A 21,777-nucleotide genomic window follows, 5' to 3' on the forward strand; every position below is an offset into this window, starting at 1 on the left:
ATCCTATTTTAATTGAATGAAAAGACATAAAACGCTCAGTGGTTAAAGCAGTTAAAGTCGCTCGGCAACCGGCAAACAAACAGCGAGCTAACAGAAACACATATGTAGCTGTTATGTATTTTGTAAACAATTTGAGGTAAAATAACTGCAAAAACAAGACAAATTCATCAAGATTGTCAACCTTTAAGGCACTTTAATAAATTAAGAATAATAAATAAATTAATAAGTTAATAAATTTAGAATAAATTAATGTTCATGGCTAGACACTAACTCTCCAGCCCCTTTTGGCTAGTAATTTACAAATTTACAAAAGAGTTAGCATTGTTTTGCTTGGCAAATTAATCAATATCAAAAATGTGTAATATGATTCTAATATATTTTTAAACATTAAAAATCATTTAGAAATCTGTTGCCAGGCAACCAGGAAACACGGACTGCGAGTCGTACCTAGCTTACTAACAGTGAAGCTAGCTAGCAAATAGCCGATGCGTATTTTATTTCTGTTGTTAAAGAAAATTCTGATAAATTAAATTTTAGGGCTTTTAATAATCTTTATAGTGAACCAGAAAAAAAATAAGAATTATTAATAGATAACAGCACACTAGTAAGTGAGCATTTACTTAGGTTTTGGTTCTGGAACTTTCTTTCTGAACGTTTCTGAAATTTTTTTTTTAATATTTACTAGCTTACTTGTAACATAAGTAGCTGAAACATAGCCATTGTATATTTTACAAACAATCTGAGACTAAATAAATCCGCAAAAACAAGACAAGGCTGTCAGGGATATCAACATTTACTTGAGAAGCGTTTCAGAGAAATGACATCAGGCATAAAATCACAGTGTAATTACACTTAGCATTGACCGCTAATGGCCTCATTATGATGGCCATATTGAGAAACATCAGGATTGTGTTACTATTACTGAAAACTCTTAAAGCTCTCATTTTAGTTTGACAGAGAACAAAATACTTCATGAATTAAAGAAAATAGGGACATGAGAGAACAAGAGAAACAGAGAGAAAGGGTAGAAAGAGAGATCGCTGTTCACAGTCGCTTTCAGTATCTGCACAGTCATCGGCTAGTCTGTTGCACCGACGCTGCTGTCTGGCTCCATTCGGCTTATCAGACTTCTACAATAACACACACACATATCAAGTCATTTATACGTATGCACACACACACACACACACACACACACACACACACACACACACACACACACACACACACACACACACACACACACACACTTATATACATGCCACCAACTCTCTTAATTAACCAGAGGCTTGTTTTGTTTTGTCCATGTTGATCATTGAACGTCTTCATCATGTCTCACTCCGCAGTGCTGTTAATATGAAGCTCATATGAAAGTAGATACTCAAGAATTTGTAGAGTTTCATCAGTATTTCTGTTTCTCTACAATAGGAGGAGTCAAATGTTACTAGAGGTGAAATGTTAACTGACTGAAATGCAGGTGATATTGAATGATAAGTGGAGGAGGATATTTCTCACCAAACATGATCACACACAGACACACACACACACACACACACACACACACACACACACACACACACACACACACACACACACACCTCCTGCACTGACCCCCCATTGTCTGTGCGCAGGTGTGTGACAGACGATAAACGAGAGAAGTGCTTTGTGGTTCAGCAAGGTGGACCTCCCTCTGAGAAACTGTAGTGGCATTTAAACACACATGCACACACACACGCACACATGAACACACACACACACACACACATACAAGCCTCTCACTCTCAAGTCAAGCCCTGATATTTTCAGGCAGGTTAAATCCAAGGCTAAGCCTCAGCCTTAAGTCTTATCTCTCCAGCTAAGATCCCAGGCCCCATTTCCCACAATGCATCATGGGTTGTGTGGTTAGGACCCCTGCTTTCACAACTGCCCTCTTCACTGCCTGTCTGTGCTCCAGTGTGCCTCTATCACTGAGGGTCCAGCCAGAAAGGTGTGAGGCCTTCTGCCGCTATCTCTCTCACAAATGCCAAACCACAACTGACATTTTGGCTACATGGCCTGATTCACCTGTGTGTGTGTGTGTGTGTGTGTGTGTGTGTGTGTGTGTGTGTGTGTGTGTGTGTGAGAGAGAGAGAGAGAGAGAGAGAGAGAGAGAGATCCCTCTCATCTCACACAAATGGAAAGAAAACAGACAAACCGACCCAGACAGATCATTGATTAAAGTTACAGTCAGTGATTTGGTAGAAACGTCGTCGCAGCTTGTTGTTACAAAGCTACAGTTCCAAACAAAACACAACTCCTGTTCCCACGGTTCCTTAAAGCCAAGTCTAGTGCACTAAACACTAGTGCACTAAACACTAGTTCACTAAACATTAGTGCACTAAACACTAGTGCACGTTAATTCCGATTTGCCAGCCTGGTAAAGACACCTTCTCGTCCTGATTGGATGTCGGTTAGTGATTTATTGAGTCCACCATAATAGAGGAGAACCTCACCAAATATAGCAGACAATGATCTATGTGTGAAATGAATTGAAGGCACCTTTTAAGTTTAAAAAATCTTTATCTAGATCTGACAGATTAGAAAACAATGACTGATTCTCAGCCCATCTTTCACCTTATTTACATATTTAAGGAATAAATTGTTTTGAGAAACATCAGAACTTGTATGGTGAAAAAACACTATTTCTTTTTGAAAGGACAATCAACGAACACCAATGTTACCACCATCCAATCACTGAACACTAATGTTACCACCATCCGATCACTGAACACCAATGTTACCACCATCCAATCACTGAACACTAATGTTACCACCAGCCGATCACTGAACACCAATGTTACCACCATCCGGTTACTGAACACTAACGTTACCACCATCCGATCACTGAACACTAATGTTACCACCATCCGATCACTGAACACTAATGTTACCACCATCCGATCACTGAACACTAATGTTACCACCATCCGATCACTGAACACCAATGTTACCACCATCCAATCACTGAACACTAATGTTACCACCATCCGATCACTGAACACTAACGTTACCACCATCCGATCACTGAACACTAACGTTACCACTATCCAATCACTGAACACCATTTTTCCCACCATGCAATCACTGACTTCCATCAGTGACGTCTAATCCTCAATTATGGAATTCGCTGCCTCCTACACTACGAAACATCACATCTGTGGGTGCATTTAAGTCCCAGTTAAAAACATATCTTTTTAACAAGCATTTCGGATAATGCAATTATATGTATTATGTATTGTGTATATGTAAGTGTCTGAATGTACTGTATTTGTGAAATGTAAAGCGACCTTGAGCTATGGAAAGGCGCTATATAAATAAAACTTCTTCTTCTTCTTCTTCTTCTTAATCATTGATCAGCCATTGACCAACACTGTTCCCTATGTCCACTGAGCATTTCCTCTTTGTCGGGTCTCATTATCCGACTGCTCACTAATTTTGCTTTTTTATTCCCTTCATTCTTAATAGAAACTGTAAAATTTTGTAAAATATGTAAATAGTTTATAATAATTTTTCTTTATATAAATAATAGAATGAATCATTATGCTATTCTAATTCTATTCTATATCGATCCTGCCTTCGGAAAATCTTCCTTGTCGGTATAACAAATAATTACTGATGATGGAGCAGACCAACAAACCGACTGTCAAATCCAGAAATATTCAGCGTGTAAACGACTTCGAAGCTGGCGGTTCATTCCTGTGAATTTCCTATTTAATAATAATAGAAATGCTGTCAATCAGGCCGCTTCAGAGTAGCTTCCGAATGCGAGTGTGTTGAGCAGCTGTGTAATGCGATGCCGTGGGGCCTCTTCACATGTGCCAAAGGCTTCGAACTGAAAACTGTCGCCTTCACCACAGGAAAAAAAAAAAAACGGTAATTGTGCGCTGTGGTACCGAGCTCAGTTTCAGTTTGTACGTGTGTATATGAAGGTGTTTCTTACTGCATCTGTTCATCTCCACAGGGTGCTAATGAACAGTCATAGTCACCTTGGCTGGAGATGCTGAAGAAAGAGAGAGAGAGAGAGAGAGAGAGAGAGAGAGAGAGAGAGAGAGAGAGAGAGAGAGAGAGAGAGAGAGAGAGAGAGAGAGAAATGATCTCATATCCTCTTTTTCTCACCCAGATATAACAGAACGCAGGCTGGAGTCTGAAACATTCCTCACATTTACCGCCTTCATATATTTAACTGTATTCTTAATAAACCAAATCCTTTTAAACGGTCTACACAATATTCTACTCTATTTTTAATATCTCTAATATATAGAACTTTTAGTTTCGGTGTTTCTAATATAATTAGAATTTTAGTTTGTAATATAACAGTATTTATATCTATAATTATTTGTGGGGGTTTTTTTGTATTTATCATGTCATAACAGTTCTAGTATTATTGTCAAAATAGAATTAACTTTGTTAGTTTTAGAACGAATAGAATAGATTTTAATAGAATTTGAAGTCTTGCTTTTGTATTTGTCATGCAAATATTCTGATATTCAGAGTTTCAACTTTACTAATTCTATGTATTAATGTTAGTAGTTCAATATAATTAGAGTTACAGTTTTAGTATTTTTAGTATTTTAGTAACATAATTAAAGTTCTGGTTTGTAACATAATTAAAGATTCAATTTTAATATTTGTAACATAACTATAATTCGATTTTAGCAGTCGTAATTCTATTATCTGTAAATCGATGGTTTTGTATTTCTAATGTAAGTGGAATTCATGTTTTTGAATTTGTAATAGAATTACAGTGTAAGTTTTAACTGTAATAGATAGAAAATTGATTAAATGATAGTTTTTGTATATGGCAGAAATACTGTTCTAATTTTATGATTTTGTTTTTTTGTTTGTTTGTTTTTATTTCAATTTTATGAATACTATGAGTCCCCATTTTATTATTGTTTTATACATCGCTGTTCTCATTTTAGTTGTGACAGAATTTAGTCTTTATTTTTTCAGTAGTTGAAATAAAACTTAGATTAATGACTAGAATTAAAATTTGTGGTTGTTTGATTTTTTTTATTTTCTCACAGAATTATCGTTCCAGTTTTGGTATTTTCATAGAGATCACATTTTTGCAGAACATAGTTAGAATTCTAGTTTCAGACTTTGTGATATAATTAGAACGAGAGCGGAGAATTCAACACAAAGTAATAACATTATGGTTTCTGTTCCTGTTTTTACCTTGCCTCTAGTTTAAACATTTTTAATAGAATTACAACTAATGAAGTTCTATCTTTACGAGTGCCCATTCATACACATTGAGCTGTCAGGGTCTGTTGTTTCTATGGTTTACACACTATTCCAGGGTAAGTACAGTATCTGTACTAGAATTCTAGTTTACCCTTTCCATAGTTTTTTAATTATATAAAAGTAAACAATAAAAAAAGCGAAAGTTTCAGATTGAACTGAGTCTGGCTTTTATGTGTATAATTGACTTTAGAGAAACTCTTCTTTCTTTAAAAGAAGGGATAATATCTACACCCCGCTCTGTGACACTGCTGTGTCTCTGTTAATGAACCAGCACCTTGTTTACGTCGTCTACGTCTCCAGACTGTTGCTGCACTTGACGCCGGCGGGTTTCCCCCGGTCCTCTGGGCTCGTGTGTGGGAGTGTGTACATGGGACCAGCATTGTTCTGATTTAATTTTAGCTAAAATGAATAATACACACGTCTCCCTTGTGTGTCTGTATTAGTTTCCCTGTGATGTCGCTTCTTATTCGGTGTTCGCTCATGCAGGTCCCAGGAGAGCGGTAGCATCTGGCTTTCCGTTGGGGGTCTGATGTGCCCCTCGACCTGCCCTCTGATTGTCACGCCCTGTTTATTTACATGGGGAAGCCACCTGTGTGCTCGAGGTTTAGGGCAATAGAATAAAGTGTACGTTTAACATGTCAGACGTCATCCAAAAATTGCACTGATGATTAGCATGATCACACATTACCTGTAATCTAAATAACTAGATATCTAGATAACTAACTAGATATCTAGATAACTAACTAGTAACTGAAATAACAACAGCATACAGTATATACAGTATATTTCTTTGGCATCAAAACCGATCTTACGATGAGAAACGTCAAGCATCAGGTCATTGGAATATGCCGTTAAATTCAATTAGTAGACGTTTAACATGTACAACTAAATATGGTGAACTTTAAAATCTAACACTGAAGCTAATCAATTGAGCGAGAAAGATGTTGTTACCGAGCCAGATGTTAGAGCAGGTTTTTGGTGTCATTGTGTTATCAGGTAAGTCTCATCTCTAAAGGAGGGAATTATAGTCATTTATCTTAGGTACATGATTTATAAATTATCATCCACATGACAAACAAAACAAAATATGTACTTTGGAATTAAACAGCTGCCCTAAGTAAAAAACAACAACAACAACACAGGAGTATCTCTTTAAGAGTATTTTAGAGTTTACTCATAGAGTTTAAGTAAAGAAAAATCACAGGGGTATTTCTTTAAAGTTGCCAGACTTTAGGAATAAAGCTTGGTTAAAAAACTCACGATTATCCCCTTAAGAGTTGTTTAGAGATTAGCAGTAGAGATTACAAACAAACAGGAACATCCCTTTAAAAGTACTTTGGAGATTAGTGATAGAGATTATGGTTGAAACCACCGGAGTATCCCTTTAATAGGACCTTAGAATTTAGCAACAGAGTTTATGTTAAAAACACAGGAGTATCCCTTTAAGACCACTTTAGAGTTTATGCATAGAGTTTGAGTAAAAAAATAATCACAGGGGTATCTCTTTAAAGTTGCCAGATTTTAGGAATAAAGTTTAGTTAAAAAACTCAAGATTATCCCCTTAAGATTTGTTTAGAGATTAGCAGTAGATATACAGTATATATGTATTGAGTTTTACCCCAGAGTTTATGTTTTCTTTTTTTTAATACAGGGGTATACGTTTAAGAGTTGTTTAGGGTTAAATTTGAAGCAGTTTGGCATTTGCACTTCACATTTATACTTTAAGAGTTAAGAGCAGATCCTTATTGTTAAAACATTAAGCATGAGCCTGACCTTCCCTACTTGGCCTTTTTGAAACGGCTCACGTTGTTGATCGCACATAGCTGTTCATTTAAAATGCAAATGACTCTGTTGTCAATCCGAACGCGTGTTCTAATTAAAACGTGCCGTCAAGGTGAGGAGCAGGCAGGGGCAGGATGGGGTGGGGTGGGTTGGTGTGGGGTGGCTGAGCGAGGACATAATCAAGGTCTGTTGTAATGAGATATTACTAACGAAAGACCTATCAGAGCCAAGGCTCATGCTGACATGAGGAACCCGGACCTCAGGGTGGACAGCACATAGCGTTTAACAGGAGTAAATATTGGCATCCAGTGGGGCATTGAGTCACTACAAAGGGCTTGTTAATGCGGATAAAGGACCAGCTCTGAGGCCCAGAGGAGGAAATGGAGCCGTGTGTGTGGTTACAATGATCTTAAATTGGAGTTTTCTGATCCTGACATGCTCATGAGTTGAATTATGGTTGGATATAAATGACTAATAAGGCTATCTAAGCTTGCTAATTCCTGAATATTCAAATGATTATTCATTATTAATAAGACTATAATGTTATACAGGCTCATACAGAGGAAACATTAACATTCACTGCACCATGTGTTCATCAACCACCAAAGCTGAAACCTGTTCGTATCATCATTTTTATTTTTTAGCCCACTGTTATACCACCATTTTCACCAACACATCTTTAATTTAAGTCTTAAATCTTACTGGACGATATACAGAAGACCAAGATTCAACCGAGAACCTTAAGTAACTGCTTTTTAATGTTGTATGTATGCTTTTGTCTACTGTGGCATTATTTTGTGATTAAAAAAAGCTCTTTATTGAAATAAATTTATGTTTTTGAAAGAAAAAATAAGAATGTATTCAGGATATCAGATATTTTTTTTTACATTTGATTAAAATTATTAATTTAAAGTAAATAAATAAACCATATCTACACTAAATGCCATCTGAGAAATATGACCAGGGTTGCCAGGGCTACATTTTTACAGCAAATGTGGAACAATATTACAGGTTGATTTTATTTTATACTATATTTTTAAAATATTCGGCCGCTACCAAAATAAAGGAAACATCCAGAAATAAATCGAACCCATTTCCAAAAACACAGGTTATGTAAAACAAACAGAAACTTGTTATTACAAATCAAACACATTACTACAAGTCAGGAGAGAAAACAAGACGAAAAATGTCTCTCAGTTTCTGCTTCATGATGTATTTTGGGCTAGTTTCAGGTCTTGGTGGTTGAAGAGAAGTACCTGGGCTGGAAATTATTACTGATACACAAAATTAAAGCGATTAAAGACTAAAAACGACATGTTAAATTAGAAAGTGCTGTTTTAATAGATAGATTATTTGACTATTAATTAAACGCATGAATATTTAAACAATCAACAAATAATTCTGGACAAGCTTCCTGGAGAAAAGAAAATGAGTCCCGAGTGTCATTTCTTTACTTATATTTGTTTACATCTTTCCTCGTCTTAATAATACCAGCTGCTGAAGATCGAGCAGAATCGTGAGACTCGCTATCTGCTCTTAAACTGACAGGGTGACAGTTCAGCTGGGGTCAGTGGGTCTGTGTCCATATTTTACTACATGTTCCAAATAATCTCATTGCATTTAAGTTGCTGTGGAAGGAATGAAAGAGAATTGTGTTGAAAAATGAAGCTTGTGAGGAAGTGTCATTTACAGCTAGTACAGTCATTATAGCTTGAAATGCTAACCTACCGACGAAGCTAAAATCAGGCCATATAAACCAAACAACCCATTTTTACACTGATTAACATTTTATTTTGCATGTGTTTGGGTTTAAGTACTAAAAATAGTTTCTAGTACTTGCTATTGTTAATGTAGCATGCTAATTCCCAGTCAGATCATTCCTAACTCACAGCAGCTAGTATTGTAGCATGACATAAAATTTTTACACTGATTAGTGTGTTATTTAGCATGTGTTTGCGATTCAAAAGCTAGATATAGTTTCTACTGTGACCGGCTAGTGTGAACGTAGCGTTCTTGTGCACATTCAGTTCATTCCTCGCTAAGAACAACTAGAAGCTTGATTTGCTAATCTGCCAACAAAGCTAACAGCATGCCAGATAAATCCAACAACCCCCTTTCACATTGACTAACATTTTATTTAGCTTGGGTTGTGTTTAGAAGAAGTTTCTATTGTGACCTGCTAGTGTGAACGTAGCATGCTAGAGCAACGTCAGATCATTCCTAGCTAGTACACTTAGTGTGGCTTGATTTGCTAATTTAACTCTCAGCATTTTTACCATAACATAAATCAAACTACCAACTTTCACTCTTTCACGTGTGTTTGTCAGATATAGATTCTGGTCTGCATTGCTAATGGGAATGTATCATGCTAGCGCCCACTCTGTTCATTTGTAACTAACGATAGCTTGTAGCTTGACTTGCTATCTAACCAACAAAGCTAACATCAAACTAAATAACCGACTTCCATGATGCTTTGTGTGTTATTTTGACTCGTGTTTACTTTAGAAACTAGATATAGTTTTTAGTGTGACTACCTGCTAGTCTGAATGTAGCATACTGATGTCCAGTCAGTTCATTTGTAGCTAACGACGGGTAAAGAAAAAAAACACAAACCAGTTCTCAACCACACCCTTCTTTTATGTACTTTTGCAAGTAAAAGGCAGATACAGGAGAGAGAGAGACAGAGAGAGAGAGAGACAGAGACAGAGAGAGAGAGAGAGAGAGAGAGAGAGAGAGATAGTGTGTGTGTTGGGGGGTAGGATGGGGGGATGCGGGTGTCAACTCGAACAGACTTCCATGTAGCTAATTTATTTACAGATTTAATTAGACCGATTGAGCCCTCACAGTTCTGAGAGAGTGAGAGAGAGATAACAGGGGAGAAATGTTGCCAGCGCTACACTAGTTTAATTACTCTCTCCTGCTCCAGATCCCCATTCACCCACGTCTGGGGAGAAGCTTAATTAAAATCCTCATTATTTTACTTTTAATTAGTTCTCCCCTTCTTTTGTTTCCTTTCACCATATGGCCATGTTCCGTGGTCAAATTAACGTAATTGAGCTAATTAAGCCGATCGCCTTAATTATTCAAAACCTTCCTATTGGCTGATGCTGTAACCCACCACCCACCCATGACTCCCCCATACCGTGTCACCTCATCGTCCCCATCTCCGTCTCTCCTACTCTGACATTCTCAGCTCACAGTTGTCAAGTATGTATGAGTGAGCATGAGCGTGTATGTGTGTGTGTGTGTGTGTGTGTGTGTGTGTGTGTGTCATCCTTCATCGAAAACCTGTCACTGCGGCTCCCCACCAAAAATACATCCTCTAGAAGGTTTCCCTTGACAGTAACGTTGCCGACTACATCCTCGTCCTCGTCCTCCTGCCCCACAGAGTACCATGAGGGATTAAAAAAAGTGACATCAAAGCCTGCAATCTATACAAACAAAGTATTTACAATAATTTTCTTAAACAAAATTATGATTAAAGGTAAACATTTTTCGATCTAATATCTATCTATCACATCTCAAGTCAAGTCACATCAAGAAGCATTTATTGTCATTTCAACCGTATGTAGCTGTTGCAGTACACAGTGACATGAGACAACGTTTCTCCAGGACTACGGTGCTACATAGAACACATACAGAGCTAAAGACTTAAGTAAGTTCGTCCTAGCCACTGCACTGTATGTAATATACTTATAACGGAAGTCTAAGAGGCAGTTGTTGGATTCTGATTGGCTGTTCGTTAGTAATGATTTGTATCCTTCCTTCCGCTCACCGGTTGCTAAGTAACAGCAACGGTAAGCTGTTTCGAATCGTGACCTATACATCTGTTATGAAAGATAACACACAACATATTTTGTTGGAAACAACAGTTTATATGTTGAACTTGTGAGGAAAGTTACACAACGTTAAAAAAAAATGAATCAAACTCAGTCAGCCTTTTTCCAGCTAATTACCGACTTTGATGCTACAGGCGTAAAATGTTTTATCCACACGTGTCAATTTACATTTGTTGCATAGCAACAAGAAACCTGTGCCTTTTTTATATAGTGAAAGTATCAACAGAAGGAATGTTTGTCTTGTCTTTCTTTACTTCTTTTCTCTCTCCAGGTCGCACCGGGAATAAGATCACGGCTGTGGAAACGGAGACTCGGCTGGTGCCTGAGACCGAATCACAGCCAGTCATGACGTTATACAGAGTGACGCATACACTCTACTGTGCTGTTGCTTAGTCCAAACATACAGCTGTTTCATTCAGAAAGTCTTATTAACGATGTTCATTTGGAGTCGTGTCTGACTTTAACATTGGGGCAAAAGTAGATGCTGTTAGCTGCAGTGGTTAGCGGCGTCTGGTTAGCGGCGTCTGTGCTCAATCAGATCCGAACACATCAGCGAATACGCTTCTGGAAAAGTTCTAGCAGAACAGTTTATTAAACTGTAAGATGAATTAACAATTATGAACTTATCAAAGCGCTCTGCAGAAAGATCTGCCCTAATAAAAAAAAAAAAAATAAAAAGATAAATGCCCTACATACATCTTCTATTTCAGTGAAACATAACAGTATTGCTTTTACTTCCATTTTTAAGGATGTACAATAATTATTCTGCAGTGTCTCAGTACTCAGTACTCAGAAGGTTGAGAGTTTGAATCCTCCCAAAGCCAAGACGTGCTCTCGAGGACGATTCAGTTTAGCCTGAATTTGTATTCGGCTCTGTGTTTGTATTTAACAATCATTTGTATAGTCATCAGGCCTGAAGGATGAACCAACCTACAGCAAGACATTTGAGTAAAATTTGCAAACCTGCCGAGATGCACAGAGCTTCAGAGGCCTCCTGTTAGCATGGTATTTAAACCACTTCTGCCTCTCTTTTGCCTCCATCTCCATCACATCACGTCTTTCGCTTTTTCTCAGCATGAAGCGTGGAAGCTCAAGCAATTAGTCTCATTTGCATGTGTTAATATGATTAATTAGTGAGCATAAACACTTTTTTCCTTGACAGAAGCCACACAGCAATCCGTACACCTGCAAACTTTTTTTTTTTAAATCCTGATCGGCGATAAAGCTCATCAGGCTAAGAGGCTTTTTCTTCCAGACCTGCTAATTGGCATCTGAATATGCCTGGCTAATTAGTGATATGCAGATGAGGCTCACTTCGTCTGAACACAGCATGTGAACCGCGGCGCAGTGGGCTGTATGAAACGTTGTGCCTGTGGTTTTATACCTCGAGATATGAAGATAATAGTAATGAATTGATTTGCATCGGAAATGTCATTTTAATCGTTCCGTTCAAATTTTTAGCAACCGCACGGTGTGAGAAACGAAAGAGGTACCAGGCGAAACATGACAATGGGAACAGAACAGTTTCTAGTTCAGCTAAAATCAGGAATATCAGAAATCCAACACGTCCTCCACTCGTGAGCGTACAGTTAACGAGGCGTCGCTAACAGAAACCCACGTCATGTGGCTGCTGATGAAGCAGAGAATCGATGGTTGATGAATAAAATGAGTTTAAAATGTCCAGCTGTAGGCTTGGTTCTGCGTGACAAACTCAGTCACGTGTACGTTATGCAATCTCAGACTCAGGTTTCCTCCGAAATTACCGTTTTGCTCCGATTATCTGCTTAAAATCCTTACGTGAACTACTCATATTACTTCATATTATCTTCTAACCTCGATCACGAGTTAAGAAGCGCGTGATAAGTTTCGGCTATTTTTATTCTTTTTAATCGTAGAGTTGTTTTTCCGCCAGTTCTGTAACCATCTCAAGTTACATGCTACAGATCGATCGATTCAAATTCATAGTGAAACAGTTAGCACTTGGGTTCATCCAGAGTTTTATTCCGTGTAAAACCGTTATCACAGACGTCACAAAGAGAAATTCATTCCATCTAAATAGGGCTAATAAAATGTAATAATTTGAAAGACAGGATCGGTTGTGTTTACAGGAAGGAACATGTTCTCACTTTGCTCAGCAAATCCACATTCTTAAGAACAAAAAACAAAAAATCTCTTTTGGATCTAAAGAATGTGACGTGTTTGACCAATCAGGTGTTCTATCTCCCTCCCACATGGTTTTCTCACAGACTAGAGATCGTTTTAAAGATAACGCACAGGTTTGAAAACTGCTTTTGCACTCGAGTGCCGTCACACGGAGATATTTCTGTCCCTTTTTGCTGTCACTAACAACACTTTCTGGCATTGTCAGACAAATCTGTGTGAATATGAGCACCGCCTTGACAAATACTGTAGCGATGAGTAAACATATAGAGTGTAGCATGGATGGATTTCTTTATGTAGACCAACAGAAGGAAGTTAGCATCATTTTGACAAAACGGCAGTAGGATTTTACCATCTGCTTTTGGATTATTTTCAAAAATAAGTGTTTTCGATTCTTAGACGTTTGTCCGTCATGATCGTTTTCCACAAACGCACAATTCACGAACGTTGAAGCCTGTAAGCCGCGTTCTTCTCTGCAACTTAGAAAAAGTTCACTCAAACTATTATCTCTGATTAATAGAATAGAATTTCCCCCACAAGCCTAATACGATCGTCAGAATTCACGCACGGTCACGTGACTTTAGCATCACCACCACTGAGCTTCCAACTGTTTAAAAGATTGATTTGCAAAATTATTTGTAAGAATGTGTAGCTTCTAGTAGATTTACCTACGTTTTAGCAACCACCAAATCCTGACCAATTTCCGGGTTTTAATGCTTTAATGATTTGACGATCCCGCTCTTTGATGACGTTAGCACGATGTATAACGATGTTATAAACGAGTCTATAGCTAGAGGATTTTCGTTGAATGATAGAATCCCATCAAGAACGTATCGCATTTATCTTACTGTGTGATCATCTTTCAAAACCACCTTTAATCGTGTAAATATGAGCCGAGCTAAATAAACTTATTCCTTTATGCAGTGCAGTTGCTTTCACGTGCAATCGGAAGAACAGGAAATGACAGAAGTTGATAATTGTTAGCTCTTGCGAACATGCATGTGAGCTAACTGTGTGTTGTGGTGTAAAAATAATATAATATATACACACACACACACATATGGACGTGGTGTCGTTTATGTTTCACTTTAAACTGAATCTGATAGCACGTGAAGGCAGCATTATTTTATGTCTTTCAATGATAAGGAGTTGGTAAGCCAGCTTGGTCAGGAAGTAAGTGTGTGTGTGTGTGGGAGGGTGTGTTGTGTACTTTGATTGCAACATGGTAAACAGTTAATGCGCGTGATTGTTTTCAGGCAGTGAGTCGAAAGCAGCTAGTTGCTTTTAATTAGCTAGGAGGCAGATTATTATTAAATACGAACACGGGATCAGAGCAAAGTTCAGCCTCCCCTGTGCAAATGCAAAAGCAGATAACACACACACACACACACACACACAGCTTACAATTAATTGCTTCTGTAATGTTCCGAGCTTACTCCCCCCTTTGGGTAATGCATTTTGCACTAACGGGAGTGAAGCTAATCACTACATGAACAAACAGCAATAAACAATAAGCATCATCATCATCATCCGTGCTGAGTAAAAAAAAATAATTCATATTAATTTCTTCTTGTTTTTTTATAGCATTTATTGTATATTGTTTTGAATAAGTGTCACATATTGCCCATACGAGTGAACCGTAACACGTGACACTGTTATAAAAAGAGTATTTACACTTCAACCCTGAACCATGTCCAAAAAATATCCAACACACCTACTGCGGTTCTGCAGGTTAGCAAAACAAACGAAATAAAAATAAGAGCGTGAGAAGTTCAGTAGAGTTTGAGAAAGCCACACTTCAGGATCTTCAGGGTCCATGTTTAAAGTGTTCATAGTCTACTGTACATGAAATCCTGTAGAGTCCATTAGAGATAAAACCCCCGGCCCGAGGAGTGTCTCGTGCAGAGAGAAATCCTGAGGCTCTATTCAGAAAGAAAGGGAAGCGAGGAAGGACGAGTTTCTCTGGAGGGGCCGTGGAGTGAAGTACGGAAGTGCTTTTGATCTTTCGGGATGCGAGGGTACTGTAGAAGTGCATGCATTGGAGAGCTGGAGAATTTCACGAGGCCAGAGATTCAGGAGACACAGCAGGAAGGTGGGGATGAGGTGAGGACGACGATCACGGGCTCTCAGCAAACCTGCCGAGACGAGACAAAACAATGCAAATTTGCAACATTTTCTATGAGGAAACTTGTAGCATTCCACTGTATCATGCTGAACAGAAGCAAAAGGTCTCAGTGATTTCCATTTACAGCCTGTAGTCATGAAACAATGGTGCAAAACTATCCTGGTTTTTTTTCTACCGCTTATCCGAACTTCTCGGGTCACGGGGAGCCTGTGCCTATCTCAGGCGTCATCGGGCATCGAGGCAGGATACACCCTGGAGGGAGTGCCAACCCATCACAGGGCACACACACACACACACTACGGACAATTTTCCAGAGATGCCAATCAACCTACCATGCATGTCTTTGGACCGGGGGAGGAAACCGGAGTACCCGGAGGAAACCCCCGAGGCACGGGGAGAACATGCAAACTCCACACACACAAGGCGGACGCGGGAATTGAATCCCCAACCCTGGAGGTGTGAGGCGAACATGCTAACCACTAAGCCACCGTGCCCCCCCATCCTGTTTTATCCTCCAAAAAAAAAAAAAAAAAAAGTGTGGAATTTGGTCTAAATTTTTTGAATGGGCGGAATTTCAAAACAGATCAAACCCGGACACACCTGAACATATTCATAAACCAATGTGTCGTTAATGTTAGAACTTATCTTTTAAATTAATGACGCTAATTAGCATGCAAACTCTAGTTGTACCAATGCAAGGTTCAGGTATCAGTTTTGTGTGCGTTTGGTCCCTGAAGAAAGCTGAAAGATGGAAGGAGGCTACGAAAGCACGTGCTAGTTCCTCAGCATCATGTATGACGTACCGAAAACGTTATAGAGATGACAGACCAGAGTCGTAGGTTAAGTGAGTTAGCACAAAGAAAAAAGCTTTTAATTTAAAGGGTCCTCACGCACTTTTTGGTCAGGCAGCACGGGGTTGCCCTGCAGATGCACACTGAGCAACGTGGCATTGGGTCGATCGTGCTCGCAGAAGATGGTGCCATTGACGTAGTGGAACCGGTCGCCAGGGACCAGGCGGTTTCTGCACGTCGCACAGGAGAAACACTAAAGAAAGAAAATAAGACGAACAACAAACGGATGTCGTTTAGCAACGACAAAAATAACCCGCACTCGCTCGCCGTCACATCTGATCACTGTATGTATTTAAAGAAACTCGGAAAAGGTCACGAGACAAAACCCGTGCTTTGCTTTCCTGGGCCGATTTGCATATTTATGGTGTCGGCCGTCTCACTACACAATTTTTGTCGCATTCTTCCTGCAAAGCTGAAGGTGTTCCTGTATGTTTTCTATATCAGCAGCTCAAACGCAGGGAATCGTACGGCAGACAATCCGCCCGATCTGGTGTCATTTAATTCGTTAAAGACACTGAAATGGTGGAGCTTGATGTAAAGTCCTTTGTTTTTATTTAAAATTTCATGGAAAAAGTCTCCAGTGTCAGCGGTTATGATTTTGTCCTTTTCCCCCGTAACATAAGAGAAAGTTGTCAGAACAGGAACTAACGTCACGCCATAAACGATAAAAGTCTGATCCGTTCAAACGGCGTGATATAAAAATGACTGATTCTGTTTAAATCTAATTTAAAAAAGTAATAATAATAATAATAATAATAATAATAATAATAATAATAATAATAATAATAATAATTTAACATTCAGGTCTAAAATATATAGCGAAGATTATTTTTGATGATGCACAAATTGCAGATAAATAAATACATAAATACATAAATATGAACAAAAACAAACCAATTTAATAAACAAAAAAAACAGTGGTTTAAAAAACGTAACAATTTTACCAAAAATCTTCAGCATTCGGTGGCGTCTGCAGCGGAGTTTTTATTCATTTTATTTTAAACAGAAATTTAGGAAAGACAATAAAAGCTCTAGACAGCTACAGAATCGCTCAAGTGATGAATAACATTTGCTATAAGCTTAGCAACTTGTATAAAGAAAAGACTTTATTAACTGTCTGTGTGTGTGGACACTGTGCAAGAAAATGTTAATAATATAATAATAACAACAACAACAACAACAACAATAATAATAGGGATCAAAACACCCGATGATGTGTTTAGAGCTGAATCAGTAACTCATTCAACACACACACACACACACACACACACACAAACACACACGAGGTTAAACGTGGTGGAGTGTTTTGTTTTTTTTCCTGCCAGCAGACGAGGTTACGATGCTCACCTTGAGGTGGTAGACGTTACCCTGTGCCCTCATCACCATCTCGCTGGGAGGAATCGACTGGCCGCAGGCACTGCATGCACCTGTGTGCCCAAACAACCTGACACACACACACACACACACACACACACACACACACAGAGAGAGAGATGATGAGTGTACTAGAAGCATCTATCACCACCCTCAGGGACTACAACATTCACTATCTCTGTTTTTAAATGGCACCGCTGAGACAGCTCACATTTAATGAGCACATCATTAGGCGTGTTCTGGGCTTATCTCCGCCAAACAAAACAAAAAAAAAAAATCCCCAAACACGTTCTGATATGATGCGAGTTATCAATGGCACTTTGAAGTGCTGGAAAAAAGGAAATGGCAATGGAAATGAGTCTGATGCAAATGGAAGTAAGGGCTGTATGTTTCTCCATCAGCAGAACTGCTCGGCTCGTTTGCATCACAAATCACAGAGCCGGCGCCGTCACAGCCCTCGTGTTAACCCGGGAGGAGCTGGTAACCTGCTGTCGAGTCACAAAACGCAGCAGCGTGGTGGGTTGGGTGAAAAGGAAGTCGGAACTGAGAGGCAGACTCAAAGCGCGATTGTAGAGCAAGTCTGTGTGACATCATCAAGGCTTCCTCGTGCACCTCATCAATGCACAACACCTCGTGTTGGTGTTCACTCACACACTCACACACTCACTCACACACCCACTCACACACCCACTCACACACCCACTCACACACCCACTCACACACCCACTCACACACCCACTCACACACCCACTCACACACCCACTCACACACCCACTCACACACCCACTCACACACCCACTCACACACCCACTCACTCACACACTCACTCACTCACACACTCACTCACTCACACACTCACTCACACACTCACTCACACACTCACTCACACACTCACTCACACATAAAACCTAACGCAACGAATTGTTCACTGAAGGCCTGCCACCGGAGGAAAGTGGCTGAGACTGGAGACTCCTTCCATCCTGACAGAAAAACATCATGTTTAAAAGCTGCTTTGCTTTTGTTTTGTTTTAGTTTGCTGGTTGTCGCAGCATGCCGATTCTGACCTGATGTAGTCGCTCCTGCACAGGATCATTCCTCCTTTGCTGTAGCAGGTGGTGCCGATGTCTCCCAGCTGAGCTTGGCAGCATGAGCACTTCAGGCAGCGTGTGTGCCAGTAGCGCTCCATGGAGAAGAGCAGGAAACGGTCGGAGATTCGGCCTCCGCAGCCCGCACACGAACGCGACGCACAACCGGCTCCGCCCACCGCCTGGCTGTTCACCATGCCTACAACAACAACAACAGAATAGTCAAACATGTCTACGGTACCTCATCGTCACGCTCCCACAACAAACTCGACATCTGTCAGAATTAATATATCAAAAACCGTCAACAGGCAAAACAAAAAAAAAATCATGAAATATCTTACAAATAAAACAAAAACAAAATAATGGTCAGGATTTTATGCTGATTACAGATTCACTGGAAATATTTAATAGAGCATCATATAATATACACAAAATCACACTCGAGTGCAAAAGTTTGTACCCCCTTATGACAATTTCCCTCTCTCTGACCTAACAATCACACACATACACACACACACACACGCACCAGCACACACACACACGAGCACACACACGCACCAGTACACACACACACACACACTCACCAGCACACAAACACGATGTTAAAGCTATCAAGTTAGTGCCACATAGCATGGATAAAAAAAATCTAAATCTCTTTTCACTGACATGGAAATTGCTTGCAAATCAACATTAGAGACTTGAACACACACACGTACGCACACGCACGCACGCACACACACACACACACACACACACACAAAGTTTAAAAGGGATCTTGTTCATTCAAGACCTAACAACATTTCTCTGTATAACGGAGTCCCTCATGACTTGCAGCCTCATACAGGAAGCTCATTAATCACAAATTCTCCAAAGTCAAATGCGCTTCATGCGAAAAGTTTCAGCAAAATACTTTGCTAATCTACATCAACAGCATCACACACACACACACACACACACACACACACACACACACACACACACACACACACACACACACACACACACACACACCTTCTTAGCCTGATAAGTTAAATATAAACTGAACTACAGCAGACTCTGAGATCCAAACAAACCTTCAAGTCCTTCATCAGCTTCATGTACGCAAATATAGACGTGTATAAATAGACTAAATATAAAGACTTAAAGCTCATGTAGCTTGTTTAAAATACAGGTTTTTGAAAGATAAGCGAGATTATGTATCATGTTATGTTCGTAAAATAGCGTTGAATTATTCTCACAACGGAAGATGGAACTTAAAGCTTATGAAATTCCACTCACTGTTTAATTCTCATCATGTTGATTGATGCGACTGATGTTTTTTATTTATTTAAGGAAATTGCATAGTACTTTCTAAGACACATATTGTGACACTTTTAAAATGTGTTTAAGACGAACAGGACAAGAGCGAATCCTGTTGATCTCAGAGACGTAGACGATTATGATGTCATGCTAGTAAGATATCTTTGTTTATATATATATATATAAAACTGATGACTGCTACTGTATGTGGTCATATGCAAAAAATAAAAAATCCAACATTTCTGTTTCTGTACATATGACAGCCTTTATATTTTCCACATGCTCTCAGGCTCTACAAGCTTCTCATGGTCACCAGCTTCTCCATTCAACACCCAGCCACAGGTCTGTGGTTTTCTACAGCAACACCATTTACTCCTGAGCTTTTTAACAAGCAGGTAGACGATGATGAAACTTGTGTAGACGTGACAAGATCCAGACACTGAATCATCGCGAATCATAAAACAGACCATGAACTGGGGAATAAACTACTGCAAGAATGATGGTATCAGAGAAATGTGGGACAATGCAAAAAAATGGCATTCGAGTGACTGGTACTGAGACGGTACTGGGATTGTACTGAGAGGCTGATCATTAACCAAAACACGTGTTACATTAAAAAAAAACTTATCTGGAATAAGGTTTACTTATAATGGATAGATCAGAAAGGTGTGATGTAATGCAGATGATCAGCTTTAACTTATATAATGACAGCTCTGATGGTAAAGATACGAAGCAGACTCGAAAAAAAAAACATTAGGAAAGATAATAAAAGAAAAATAGAAAAATGGTTACGAAATACAGGAGAAAGCATTGCGTTAATAATAATAATAATAATAATAATAATAATAATAATAATAAACAAACAAACAAATAAAAATTATATAATAATAAAAATAAAATATAAACAAATAATAAATGATAATAATAACAAAACAAATAAATTATAATAAAAATAATATATATATACACAAAATAATAATGATAAATAAAAAAATTATAAAATGATAATACTACTACTAATAAAAAGATAATAATAAAAATATATACAAAATAATGATACTAATAATAGTATTAATAGTAATACAAATTACACAAATAATAAAAAATAATAATACAAAAATAAATAATAATAATAAAAATACTTATTAATAATAATAATAATAACAAACTCACCTTCAGTTTTTTCCACTTTTTCTTCTGTGACCCACAAACTAAATGCACTCTAATCACTTTAACCATCTAACGCTTAGTTTACAGCGCGTCTCGACACTGAAGTAGGGCGCGCGCGCACACCGATAAGGGTCTGACCGTTAAACATCATGTGAACGAACACCGAAAACGCAAACGAACACAAGACCGCGAGCTCCGGTGTGAACCGGGATTAGTGATAATCAGCTCACACTTATTCTCATGCACTGGGGTTGTGGTACGCTGCGCGCGCGCCTTTTTGTATCAGCCTGCCAGGTGACGTAATGGAGTTGTAGCCCCTGCGGCCAATGAGAACAAGCAGGAGGGACTGGGGGCGTGGCTCGCTTTAGAAATGGGGCACTTTCTGCCAGGTCCTCACATTTCACAAGATTTTTAGTTCGTTTTGTTTACCAGGTTGGTGGTTTACATACACATACGTTAGATGAATCGTGCTAAATTTTAATTCAAAAAATAAAACTAAAATAATAATAATAATTAAAAAAAATCACGTTATCACACTGAAAAAATCTATTATTATTAATTTATTTTTAAAAATATTATTATACATTCATTTCTGCCTATATACATTATATTTTATTTTGAGTACTATATTAAGTGTATACCATTTAAATTATATGCTATTTAACACACACACACACACACACACACACACACACACACACACACACACACACACACACACACACACACAGACACACCCACACACAGACATACATACACACACACACACACACACACACACACACACACATACATACACACAAACA

General features: G+C 38.6%; 1 protein-coding gene and 1 long non-coding RNA gene across 2 annotated transcripts; both read right to left on the reverse strand.

Annotated features, from left to right (window-relative positions):
* Positions 1-869: 869 nt before the first annotated feature.
* Positions 870-5,882, reverse strand: LOC125138570. Its single transcript, XR_007137801.1, has 3 exons — positions 5,561-5,882; positions 3,980-4,039; positions 870-1,130 (listed from the first exon to the last, which is right to left on the reverse strand). It is a non-coding gene; the product is annotated as an uncharacterized LOC125138570 (long non-coding RNA).
* An 8,449-nt stretch (positions 5,883-14,331) lies between these two features.
* Positions 14,332-21,232, reverse strand: si:dkey-90l8.3 (LIM domain transcription factor LMO4-B). The gene is made up of 5 exons (XM_027150249.2): positions 20,975-21,232; positions 18,482-18,701; positions 17,391-17,487; positions 16,087-16,236; positions 14,332-15,202 (listed from the first exon to the last, which is right to left on the reverse strand). Exons 2-5 carry the CDS (start codon positions 18,697-18,699, stop codon positions 15,194-15,196), a joined length of 474 nt encoding a protein of 157 aa, XP_027006050.2. The 5' UTR covers positions 18,700-18,701; positions 20,975-21,232; the 3' UTR covers positions 14,332-15,193.
* Between the last annotated feature and the right edge of the window lie 545 nt (positions 21,233-21,777).

The sequence above is a fragment of the Tachysurus fulvidraco genome, chromosome 14 (genome assembly GCF_022655615.1).
Source record: "Tachysurus fulvidraco isolate hzauxx_2018 chromosome 14, HZAU_PFXX_2.0, whole genome shotgun sequence".
Taxonomy (NCBI): Eukaryota; Metazoa; Chordata; class Actinopteri; order Siluriformes; family Bagridae; genus Tachysurus; species Tachysurus fulvidraco.

Coding starts and splice junctions, on each gene's coding strand:
- si:dkey-90l8.3 (XM_027150249.2), bottom strand. CDS start 18,699: ATGGTGAACAGCCAGGCGGTGGGCGGAGCCGGTTGTGCGTCGCGTTCG. Junction 17,488..18,481: donor TGCAGGAGCGACTACATCAG/GTCAGAATCGGC, acceptor TGTGTGTGTCAG/GTTGTTTGGGCACACAGGTG. Junction 16,237..17,390: donor GTAACGTCTACCACCTCAAG/GTGAGCATCGTA, acceptor TTCTTTCTTTAG/TGTTTCTCCTGTGCGACGTG.